General features: G+C 29.8%; 1 protein-coding gene across 1 annotated transcript; it reads left to right on the top strand.

Annotated features, from left to right (window-relative positions):
• The first annotated feature begins 7,229 nt into the window (after window positions 1-7,229).
• Window positions 7,230-12,134, top strand: LOC116853537 (odorant receptor 22c-like). The gene is made up of 7 exons (XM_032834660.1): window positions 7,230-7,245; window positions 8,672-8,938; window positions 9,459-9,939; window positions 10,507-10,606; window positions 11,695-11,817; window positions 11,885-12,060; window positions 12,122-12,134. The coding sequence occupies exons 1-7, from the start codon at window positions 7,230-7,232 to the stop codon at window positions 12,132-12,134; spliced, it is 1,176 nt and encodes a 391-aa protein (XP_032690551.1).
• The last annotated feature ends 267 nt before the right edge of the window (window positions 12,135-12,401 follow it).

Raw genomic sequence — 12,401 nt, 5'->3', positions numbered from 1 at the left:
GGTACGATCTACCGTCGAAGGATGCGAGGGTCTTAATGTTTATTGTATATCGATCTATGATTCCTCTTAAACTCACAACTGGAAAGTTCGCGACCTTCTCATTGGAGTTGTTTGGAACGGTGAGATGGCAGGGAAAAGTAAATTTTTTTTCCATGTAACTCTTACACACAATAATATCCTTTTTTTTCAAACTATGATATATATATATATATATATATATATATATATATATATATATATATATATGTTTCTAAGCTGTAAACGGAAAGCAGTTAGAATATTATGATATATAACAATCTTTAGAATAAGTTACTTTTCTTTAAAAGTAATTAATTACCTATTAATAAAGTAATTTGTTGCTGTGACTTTTAGTCAAGAAGTAATTATTCGTTACAGTTTTAGTTCCTTTTTCTATCAACTTCTGATGATCTTTTTTTATAAATTATTTTATACTTTCTGTTGTATTAATTGACGATCGCGATCCCAACATATGATTGTGCATCTAATAAACTTTTACAGGATGACTGAACATTTGTACACATTTAGTATACACGTGTAAATTAGATCAAACTAAACGTTTCTTTAACATTTTGCGAGAAACCGCGTAAAGTTTTTAGTTATTTAAGAAGATTTAATTAAAGAAGATTAGTGAATAATATTGTGTAATATTGTAAGCCAGTGATAGGCTTTCGTGGGTTTTTTCTTGGATGGAAGACTCCGTGCGCATGCGTCAAGACTCTTACGCTCTTGCGCTGAGACTCGTTTACGCATGCGCACGGGGCTCCCGCTTGTGTATGTGTGTGTCGAAAAAAACCCACAAAAGCCCATCACTACTGTGAGTGGAGTGTTGTGCCCGGACCGTGCTAATCTTCTCACGCGCCGCTAATCTCTGATCAATCACCGTTCAAAGTGCGAGTAGAGTAATATTGTGTTAGGCGAGCGTTGAACTCCGAGCGCGCACGACGAGTTAGAAAAAAGTAGCGAGCAGAAAGAACGTTGATTATCGAGATCCAGTCATCAACATTCCACTCATAATATCACACGCGACCATTCGCCAATTTTCTTTGATTAATAACTAAAAATTTTACGTGTTTTTTTGTAAAGTGGTAGAGAAACTTTTTGTTCAATTTAATCTAGTCTATACGTACACGAAATAAATATATACAATCTTTAAATATCATATATATGCTGACGCAAGACACACACATACAATATGCACGTGTGAAAGTAGATTAGATCAAACTGAACAAAAAATTTCTTGACTTTTCAAAGGATCACGTAAAATTTCGAGATATTAATAATAGAAGTTTAACGCGATGCTGTGGGACGCTCTCTGTAGCGCGAATTGATCGAAAATATGGTTGAAACGCGACTGCCTCTTAGCGACGGTGATTATCGGTTGACAACTGAAGGAGGAGTAACGACGCAAGCGATGCAAGCGATGCAAGCGATGCAAGCGACGCATGAACAATTATTTTTCGACATAAATACGTCAATATGTTCTACGCGTGTTGCTAAGAAACAGTCGCAAGTATATCTATTATTTTTTATTATACACTATAAAAAAATATGTAAATAAATTTATTCAAATCTTTCATTTCATCCAATTATTTTTCTATATATATATATATATATATATAGCAATAAATAAAATTGTTACTTTTATTGTTACTATATATATATATATATATATATATATATATATAAAGTAACAATAAAAGTAACAATTTCATTAATTGCTATTATCGTGCTCTAACATATAATGTGTCGTTAAGTCACTATATGAAAAAAATACGTAATAAGATTGCATCCTACATTGTATTCGAAGCGATTATTTATTAATACTATATACGAGATAATAGATATGTCCATTTTCCATTATTTTTAATTTTTTTAGGTGGTGAAGACGTCAATGGGATATGTATCTGTCTTGCTGACAACGAGAGATTAATGGAAATAATCAAAACATGTATAGAATTATTCTAGAAAGAAAATGGAAAATATGAAGAAGAAATGAGAAATGTATGCGAAAAGTATGCGGAATTAATACGTATGTAGTGTATATTACATGCGAAAAGTATGTGAAAATAGTGTAGTATGCTGCATAAATTGTACAGAATTAATGCAGAAAGGATGATGAAAAATGTATGGAAATAATACAAAATGCATACGAAAAATACCGCGACTTACATGCTAGGTATATATAAAAGTACTCCGGATAAATATGTAAAAAGGTGCATACAAAAGTGCCATAAATTAAATGTATAAAGAGTGCGAAATTAATATGAACAGGTTGCGGATTTTTACTTATAGTACTTATTGTACGAAAATAGTGCGAAACGCAAGAAATGTGCTGATTTAATTAGGAAAATGTTCGGAATTAATACAGAAAAAATGGGAAAGTATGTGGAAAATGTGTGAAAGTAGTGCGTAATACATGCGGAAGCGTGCGCATGTCGTTTTGAATGTATAGAAGTAGTGCGAAAAGGAAAATTTGCAGAAAAGTGTAGGTGTAGAACAGTACCAAATGCGAAGGATCACTTTGTGGCATAAATGGATAGGCTAAATAGTGCTATTTTGTGATTTTAGTTGCAAAGAACCATTGCTGAAACTAGTCGACGACGATGTTTATGAATTTCTGGATGATAGAATTTGGTTAATTTCTGACTTTACGTTAGAACATCTTCCATAAAAAGGTATGTAAAGTAAAAATAAAAATAATTTTATGTTATTAGATCCTGAGGAGAATTATTGAGTTTATTTAGAAATCAGTTTAGTCAGCTGTCATTATAATGGTAATGAAAAATATTGCCTTTGCTGAAGTAAAAGTGTCGTATTAAGATACAGTCGACCTCGCGCTTATTCCTCACTTGATGCATTAATTTTATACGAAACGCTACCGTATCTCTTGAAAATGTGATCAGTTTGCTTCATTTTTGTCTCATCATGAAATATTTCTTCTGATTGTATGCTCTAATGAGAAATAAAAAGTAGTAATCAATTTTAATGAACAAGTACATTTATCAGATAAGTAGTTTCCGTATACTCGAAGAGAAAACGTTACGTTGCAATAACTAATTTAAAATATAACGATTGCCATATGTTTTGTTATCTATTATTATCCGAAAAGATATATTACAAAGGTATTCATAAATTCAAGGTATATTACAAAGGTATTCATAAGGCAAATTAAATTCTTATTGTTCTGAGCAAGCCGCAAAATAGCAGCGGCTTGATATAACCGCTTGATACGGTAGTCACTCAATTAAATATTAATTTCCGTTAATTTTAATAAGCAAGACAAAATAATCTCATTAAAACAGCGAGAAAATTACGATCATGACGTTCTAATAACTGTAAAATCGTATAAAAAAATACGTATTTAATTCAATTTTTTTTATATATGTGATGTTAAATAGTATGTTAATTAAAGTTCTTTTGCTTAATATAAATATCCATAAACATTAATTTATTAATTGTTATAAATTATTTTTTCGTGTGAAGTCAAACGTCATAGTAAATAAAAGAGTTATCGAATATTTCATTCTCCATACGACGTACTATTCTTTGCATCGAGAAATGTGTTTTACTTTTAGTATTCCCATAATATTTCGTTGTACAAAATGAAATTTGTTCTTTGTATTATTTACTTTTGTTACTTACTTGTAGAATATTAGAACGCAATATTTTTAAACGACTCTATTTTGTATGATTATTTAATATTGCTTATTATATATGTAATGCATTCAAAGAGAGAAATATAAATAAATTTTGTATAACTGATAGTTGTGTTATACAAAGAGACATTTAAGGCTCTGCTACCTCCGCATAGAAAGTCAGAGTTGACGGTGGCGCCTAGCAGTGTTGAGAACATGAAATAACCGTGTCAGCGTAGCTGATTGGCTGACACTAGGCTAGACTCACGTTAGGTCTCGCTTGACATCTCGGAAAATTACTTGCATTTTATCGCATTGTTTCTCCGTGAAATGTGTATATTATCGTGATCCTCACAGCTGTAAAATATGCAGCAAACTCAGTGATATTGGTGATACATTGTGAAAATCGAGAAATTAAATGTGTCCATACAGGCTGGTATCTTAGCTGTCAAACCACCGTGACAGTCGAAAAATATAGCATTATTTCAGGAATTATTTTACGATGCTACGTGATATATCAGCCAGATATATGAGTTTGCTGTACTTCTTACAGATTTCAGAAGATTAGAAAAATATTTAGTCCCTCAAGAAAAAGTAAAAAATAAAGCAATAAAATGCAAGGAATTTTTGGTATGTCATTTCTCGCTTTTAACGTCATCAAACCAATATGGTCGCTTCAGAAGTAGCAGAGCCTTAATCTTATCGCTTCGTAGGGAAACCTCGTAAAAATCAGGCTTTATTATAGCCTGTCTATAGATCTGTCTATAGAACTTTATGCTTCCACGAAAGTTTGCAAAAGTTGGCAACAAAGTTTATCTTAGCTTTACACACTAGCAAAAAATATTCGCTTTTTATGCGCTAGCAAAAAATATTCGCTCTCGAGGTAAAGATTCACTAAAGCGTTTTTATGTGGCAAAGTTTGACATATCGCAAAAAATAAGAACTTCAAATGTTACTGCGAACGAATGGGTTTTTCTCTTCGCTTAGAATAACCAAATCCAGAACTCTATTGCTTAGAAAGAAGAGATAATCGTAATCCTTTGTTTCTAAAATATAACCGTAATCCTTTGTTTCTAAAATTAACTTTGGAAACGTTACATAATAATTATATAATAATTGCTACATAATTATTACATAATAATAAGAAAAATATTTATACAAATAGAAATAATGTACAATTAGTAAAATATTTTGAACGTTTCAAGTTTTATTTTAAGAAAGTGATGTTTGGACTATTATTTTTCGTACACTTATATGAAATCTATATAATTATATAAGATGTTACTTTTTTCTGCAATTTACTTTTATTAGATTTACATTGCATGTTTGCCTTCAGCCACCAATGTCTATATTTACTACGCATATGGCTTAATCCTAATACTCCTTTAAGTTTTTGTTAGTCCAAGTTAAGATTTATGATTAAAGCGTAAAATTTCATTTTCAGACTATAACGTATAAATGTAACTGGTACGATTTGCTGAAGACGGAAAAGACTTGATGATTATAGTATAATAACTTACGATTCTACTTAGATGCTAGCTGAAGAATTAGACACTTTTTTAGAATTAGACTCGTTAGAAAAGTTAAAAACAGTAAAATATCTATGAAAAGAATACATAAATTTTCGTGCAGTTAATGCGATAAGAAGAATGTCTTCTTTATATAATAGTCACACGGGGAAGTGCATACTGCATTAAAAAAATGTATTACTTGTTTAAAATTTTTCATAAATTCATACATCCGTAAATCTGTCATAAATTCATCTAAATATCTAAATATAAAAAATTTGTTAAAAATATATTCTGAATTTCACTAAGTTTAGCATTTTAATTAAGAATATTAAATTAAAACAGAAATTCGATTAATTTACTACATAGAATTGAACAAAACTTTTCTGTAATAGAGTTTTATAATATTCCGGTAAAAAGAATAAATCCTTGTTAACAAATTTTTTTAAAATTTGGAATAAGTATATTTTAAGAATATTATCAAGAAAATATTATTTATTAAAAATAGTCATTACATAAAAAAAGACAAACTGAATAATCGCTTTTTTTAGGTTGATATCTTTCCCTGTTCATTGTGTGTTTAATTTTATTGTTCTGAATTATGCATTTTGGATGCTAATTGTTTATCATTACTGCACATAAAATTATAAATAAAAATAGGTTTATTCTTTATTCCTTCTATAATTGATTATTCACGATTTACCCGTTTCATAATCAATAAATGGCTGAACATGTTTATGTGCATTATTATATGATTTGTTATGAAGAAATATAAATTTCTGTATAGTATAAGTTGTTTATCTTTAAAAAAGGATGAAGTAAGATTATTTGTTTTTTTTGCTTCATGTTTGGAGCATATTAGTTAAGGAATTTATTCATTTTGTATATATTTTCAAGGCGCCCAGGAGCATATTTTTAATGATGCATCTGATAATAAAGCTATTTATAAGTTCACTATTTAATGAAAAAATTACGTTTTCACTTATTCATTTCTTTATCTAAATAATTTATGCTAATATAAAACTAATGTCATGATACTACTTCTTGCAACGTTTCGATTGATACAATGTTCTATTATAAGCATGAAATAATATTTTTCTGGCCTACAATCGATGATTACACAAACACAATATATTGAAGAATATTCTTTCTTCTATACAATGTTTTCTAGTAGGTAAGATTTATAATTTTAAGTTTTTTATTTTGATGATATCACTTTGATATCATCAAACTTATAAAGTTACACTGTAATAATGGTCATGTATATTGTTTTTTCGTAAAGTTAAGTGTAAAATTGCTCTAAATTTGGTACAAAGCTTCTCATAAATTACGTGCAAACTGCGTGAGACTTTAACTACGAATGTGTTTTACTGTAATAAATGTTGCGTTAAATTTTTGTATAATTTGAAGATATTTGTTTTAAGTGAATAAATTTTTTAAAACAAGCGGTTTATTTTATTTCGTGAATTACAGAAATAAAGCGTTGGGTGACATAATGTTACAATTGCATCAAAGCGAAATCGCATCCGTGCTTTGCAATAATAATAAAAAAATCGCTACTTATAGAATAGACAAGAAAGTGATTTCTTAAACACTGATTCAACTGTTGAATATTCGAGTTTCACACAAACTGTACGGATAACATGTGATCGTTTGTGAAATTGAACCCGATATGATGTAAAGTAACCGTCTCAATTGTTAAATGTGTTTGTTAAAAGTTCACCTGTGTTTTAATAATTTGTGTTCTTTCGTTTCATTACGAACGCGTGTGCAAATGAGTGAATATACCAAAAATAACAATCTCGAATGTGATAATATTAATAAATTATTACCTTCGTGGAGTAAGCTCGATCGTGGTTGCAGAACAAGTGTCTTCTTTGTAATAGCTGATCAAACGTATGGCGATTGTGCGATATTCATTTCACTCCGTATTCTTATACGAAAGGGTTTACAGATAGTATAGGTTGAAGTCTTTCCTGTACTGAGCAAGCGCGAAATCATGGCAATTCGGTATGATCGTACGGAGTGATTCAGTCAAACGATAATTTCCACTCAGTAAACTTCAATGGATGTCAACAAAGGTAGAGAAAATCTTGTAAAAAAGAACAAAGAGAACACCGTAATGTTATATTAAACTTATGTAATCGTGTTGTGGAAGAGTTATATAACGCGATGCAGTTTATGTGTGTGATTGCTAATATGTTGAGTAAAATTTGTTATTTCGGGTGGCATCTTGGTGAAGGATAATCATTACAAATTACTATTTATACAAGACAAGAAACGTAATAATATTAATCAAACTAAAAAAAATATTGATATTATCGAGTTAACTCTTAGTAAATGTAGTTTATCTCTAAAAATTCTTTAATATTTTAATATGTGTGTGTGTGATTATTATAACTTATTATATATTTTATATTGTAGCTCAAAAGAACACAAGATAGATTTTCGTTTTATCTTGTTGCTGTTACTTATTGAATACTTCTTGAGTAATGGAAAACAAAAATGTTATATTTATATAATTGACATGATTAGCCAATAACTAGTTATTTATATATATATATATATATATATATATATATATATAGTTAAAAAGTTATTAACTATTCATTTAATTTAATTAATTTTAAATGAGTTGACTTTTTTAAACTAGTCTTTTCTAAATTCATTAACTTATTAACATTAATGTATTAATTTTTTTTTTGTTGGATGTGATGATATTAAAATTATTTCGGGCTACACAAGAATATATAAGAAGAATTTAAAATATTTCCAACGGATTTTTTCTTTGTATCTTCGAGCGCGTGTTTTTTTCTTATTTTAAGTTATATCGAGCGCAAAACACAGTTGGGGATGTTTTCTTATATACGCCTACTTTTTTTCATGATTTCATATAAATTTAATTACGATTAATTATCCAAAAATATTAATTACACCAAAAATATATGATATTGCTTTGCGTAAATAATTTTTAACTTCAATAAGTTAATTTTGTAAATTATTAACTTTAGATTTAATTTAGTTTAAAAAGGTGTCAATTTATTTAACTTTAATAATTGATGATTAAATTTAAGATGTAATTTACGCTGTATATCTTTGGGAAACTCGGAAAAATCATGATCTATTGCAAGCGGTCTATTTCACAAAACTTTATGTTTCACAAAACTTTATGTTTCACAAAACTTTATGTTTTACAAAAGCTTGCAGTAGCCGGTATAAAAGTTTTCGTCACTTCAGTTCTGTGCGCTAGTAAGAAAGTAGTTCTTTTCGACGTAGAGATCGCTCAAAAGTATGGACAACAGAGTTAGACTAGTCACATAAAACTAAATGTCTACAAATAATTTTTTGTTACTGTCTACATAATGTAACCTCCAGAGTAACCAAAAACATTATTCACTGTTCGACAATTTTCACATTCATTTCTCGTGTGTATGCGCAATTTTATAGATCGAAAATAATGCAATAACAGATAGAGATAATACTTCTCCTAAAATTTTATTGTGTTAGATTTGAGTTACTCGTTTGCCTTGAGTCGCCAATGTTTGCGGATACTAGGCACCTGGCCCGATCCACATATTTCTTTGAACAATTTTCATCGAAACTTGAGATTCATGATTGTTGTGTGTATTCTAAGCTTTTACGTGTTCCTGCCGCAAATAATAAATACGATTCGTGCTTGGGGTAACGTGACTGTAATGGTGGAACAAGTCGCCTCCGCGAATCTCACTTTGTTGGCTTTCTGCAAATTGGTTGTGACACGATATCACGGTGAAAGTAAGTTATCGTTTTATTTACATCAATAAATGCCTATAAATACTGGATTACTTAATAAATTCATTAGAATTAAAAAAATTGATTTGACGCTTTTGTTAAGTGTAATTTTACTTCTCCCGTTTTCTTCTCGATGACTATTTGCCACATTGAAAGAATTTCTTATAAAAATTTCTATAAAACTAATATATATATATATATATATATATATATATATATATATATGCCTCAATTATTAAAAATTATTATTAGTAATTATTAACAGTTATTATTATTATTATTACTATTATTTATTATTATCAATTACTATAAAAAACATTTTTTATGAAATATTTTATGAAATATTATACGATGTACAGTTATTTAATAAAGTTATTATAAACTTAACACACGTTTAGTAATTTTTATGTTGATATATATGTATAAAGATGTTGAATGTCGCGTTGACAGTCATCATAGAATGATCTTCATATATATACATCTTGCTTTAGTAATTCTAAACAATGTATTTGTGATTTCGAAGCGCTTCAATCACTGATGTCATCGGTTACAACTGACTGGGCTACCACGAAGAGCAAATGGGAACGGGCTGCGATGCTAAAGATCGCGAGGCGTGGAAGAAGCCTGTCCTTCAAATGTTACGTGAGCGCTACGTGCACGATTACATTTTACGCATGTTTTCACCTCTTGATATTCTTTCGGAACATTCATCAGCCGCAACGGAGACTCCTCTACCAAATCACCTATCCCTTTAGCATCCAGAAGAGTCCGAACTATGAGATCACCTATTTCATTCAACTCGCTGGTGGCATATACGCTGTCTTCACGAACTGCGCCGTCGACAGCTTCGTCTCGATACTGCTGTTGCACGTATGTGCACAGCTAATAAATCTACGCATGACGCTTAACAAGCTGGTTGAGAAACTGGCCAACAAATCCATACTATCCTCCGAGTTCAAGAAGCGTCTGGCAGCAATCGTTATACGACACGCGGATCTCATCAGGTACGTCGGAGAACGTCCGCCAACGGTGCAATTGCGGTTGGCGTTGGCATATTGTGAAACGTTTATGCAGCAATAAAGAAGTTTATTTCGATGATAAGTAAGATTATCGAACTCAAATATCGACTTAAATATTGGAGTAAAAACGCAACTAGTTAATCGGAGTCAAAAGTTAGTAACTAGTTAATATAGGCTAGATTAAATTTTCTAGCTCGTTACTAACTCGTTATTAGCGTTATTGAAATGTAGTATTGGTGCCGTGATCTAGTCATTAAATTTACGTTATTTCATAAAAATCTTAAAGAAGTAGTAGTAAACATAACATATATATTATTAGCTATTTTAATTCATTTTTCATTTGTTTAGCTATAATTTCTTTTGTTTAGCCGTCAGGTATATCTATCTATATTCTAATTGAAGTTAGAGCGTTACTATTATATTGGCTAATAATGATGTTAGACATTGATTTATTATCTCGTGATTAGGTACGCCCATAAATTTTAATTTCTACTTTGGTATACCTAATAATTTGCTAATATATGACAAGCAAGTAATTCACTAATTTTCAAGGTATGTGAAGACAATCGACAACTGTTGCAGTGCGGTGTTATTTATACACATGATGGCCGCTACTTTTCAGCTGTGTTTCGAAACATTTCAAATTTTCACGGTAGGTGAAACAACACATGTACGTTTCATTTATAATCTTTGTGTGCCTCATAAATAATTGGCACTTAATAATAGTGATTAATCAAATGTGTGTCCGCTATGGTATTATAATATTATATCCATACCACATATAATTTTTAATATATTTGCTATGGATCTATGAATCCATAGATGTCGGCATATGAATACACCTGTGCGTCATGATCGTGTGTGTGTATGCCTGACAATTATCTAGTATATCATATAGAAATTTATGATCTGTACAGGATTACATCGGGTTTCATGTGTAATATTGCCTTAAGGGGAGGGTCAGATTGCCTAAAAATCGTGCTTATTTTTTCACAATTTTTTATGACAAACTGAATGAATATGCAAAAGTGTTATTTTGACGTGTATTTATACATATAAAGAGAAGGAAAATATAATTTTGATGATCAAATACTTAAATATATAACTATATAGTACATGTAGTTAAAATATATTTCGTTTTTCTTTCAAGGTTATTTTGTAATAATATCTTGATTCTTGATGGTTCAATTAAGCTGAATTTTAGATAGAAAATTTCCGTAAGCTTGTCGTTATTGTGTGAACTACTATAATAGAAATTGACTAAAAGTTAACAAAATTGCAAATATCTTAATGGAATATTATTAAATTTTCAGTTCTTTTATAATAAAAAATTATAATTTCAAAATTAAATACTTTCACAAGTTTTTCAGTGGTTCATACGATAACGATAAACTTACGGAAATTTTCTACCTAAAATTCAGCTTAATTAATTCAGCATCGAGAGTCAAGATATTACTGCAAAATGACGACCTTGAAAAGAAAAACGAAATATATTTTAACTGCATGTACCATGTACTTATATTTAATCATCAAAATTATATTTTTCTTCTCTTTATATGTTGTATAAATACACGTCAAAATAACATTTTCGCATATTCATTCAGTTTGTCATAAAAAATGGTGAAAAAACAAGCACGATTTTCAAGCAATCTGAGCCTTCAGTTATTAAACCCAGTTACCCTCTCTTAAAGTTATTTTACAATAACTTCATAATAATTAAAATAATTTCATTATTTCCAGAACATAGTCGACAACAACTCAGAGATATCTGTTATTAAAATGGTTGCCCTTCTGTTTTATGTCTCATTGGTGTTGACGCCTATGTACACTTATTGCTATTCAGCTGAAAGACTTTTAGCAGAGGTAAACAACAAATTGTAACCTTAATAATGACATGTGACATAATAATTGTGTGGACTTTAATTTACAGAGTACCGGAATGGCGTACGGCGTATACGAATGCCAATGGTACGATCTACCATCAAAGGATGCGAAGGAATTGATGTTTATCGTGTATCGATCTACGATTCCTCTTAAATTGACAGCTGGAAAATTCGCAACCTTCTCATTGGAGTTATTTGGGACGGTGAGATGTGTCAGGGAAAAGTACAATATTTTTTCTATATCACTCTTACACACAATGATATCATTTTCTTATATAAACTAGAAAGATTGTATAATTACCCTATTGTGTCATTTTATTTATTCGGTTATGATTTATAACAAATTTGAAAAAGTTTTTAGAAATAATCCATTATCTATTAATAAAGTAACTCGTTACCGTAACTGTTAATCATAAAAAAACCGTCAAAAATCAACGATTTGTTATAGTTTTTTTTTTTTTTATCAAATAATGAACGAATTTATAAGTTAGTGTCTAGTTTCTGTTGTAATAATTGGCGACTGCTATATTCCGACATGAAAATTGTGGTGATATCTTCAAGATA

Source organism: Odontomachus brunneus, unplaced genomic scaffold (assembly GCF_010583005.1).
Source record: "Odontomachus brunneus isolate Ranch 3 - 2012 unplaced genomic scaffold, Obru_v1 Obru_scaffold_354, whole genome shotgun sequence".
Classification (NCBI taxonomy): domain Eukaryota; kingdom Metazoa; phylum Arthropoda; class Insecta; order Hymenoptera; family Formicidae; genus Odontomachus; species Odontomachus brunneus.
This window is presented reverse-complemented; position numbering and strand designations above follow the sequence as displayed.

What these genes read in the sequence shown, in the direction of transcription:
- LOC116853537 (XM_032834660.1), top strand. An exon ending in GACACGATATCACGGTGAAA is followed by an intron (nt 8,939 to 9,458) that starts GTAAGTTATCGT and finishes GTGATTTCGAAG; the next exon opens with CGCTTCAATCACTGATGTCA. An exon ending in CGACACGCGGATCTCATCAG is followed by an intron (nt 9,940 to 10,506) that starts GTACGTCGGAGA and finishes CTAATTTTCAAG; the next exon opens with GTATGTGAAGACAATCGACA.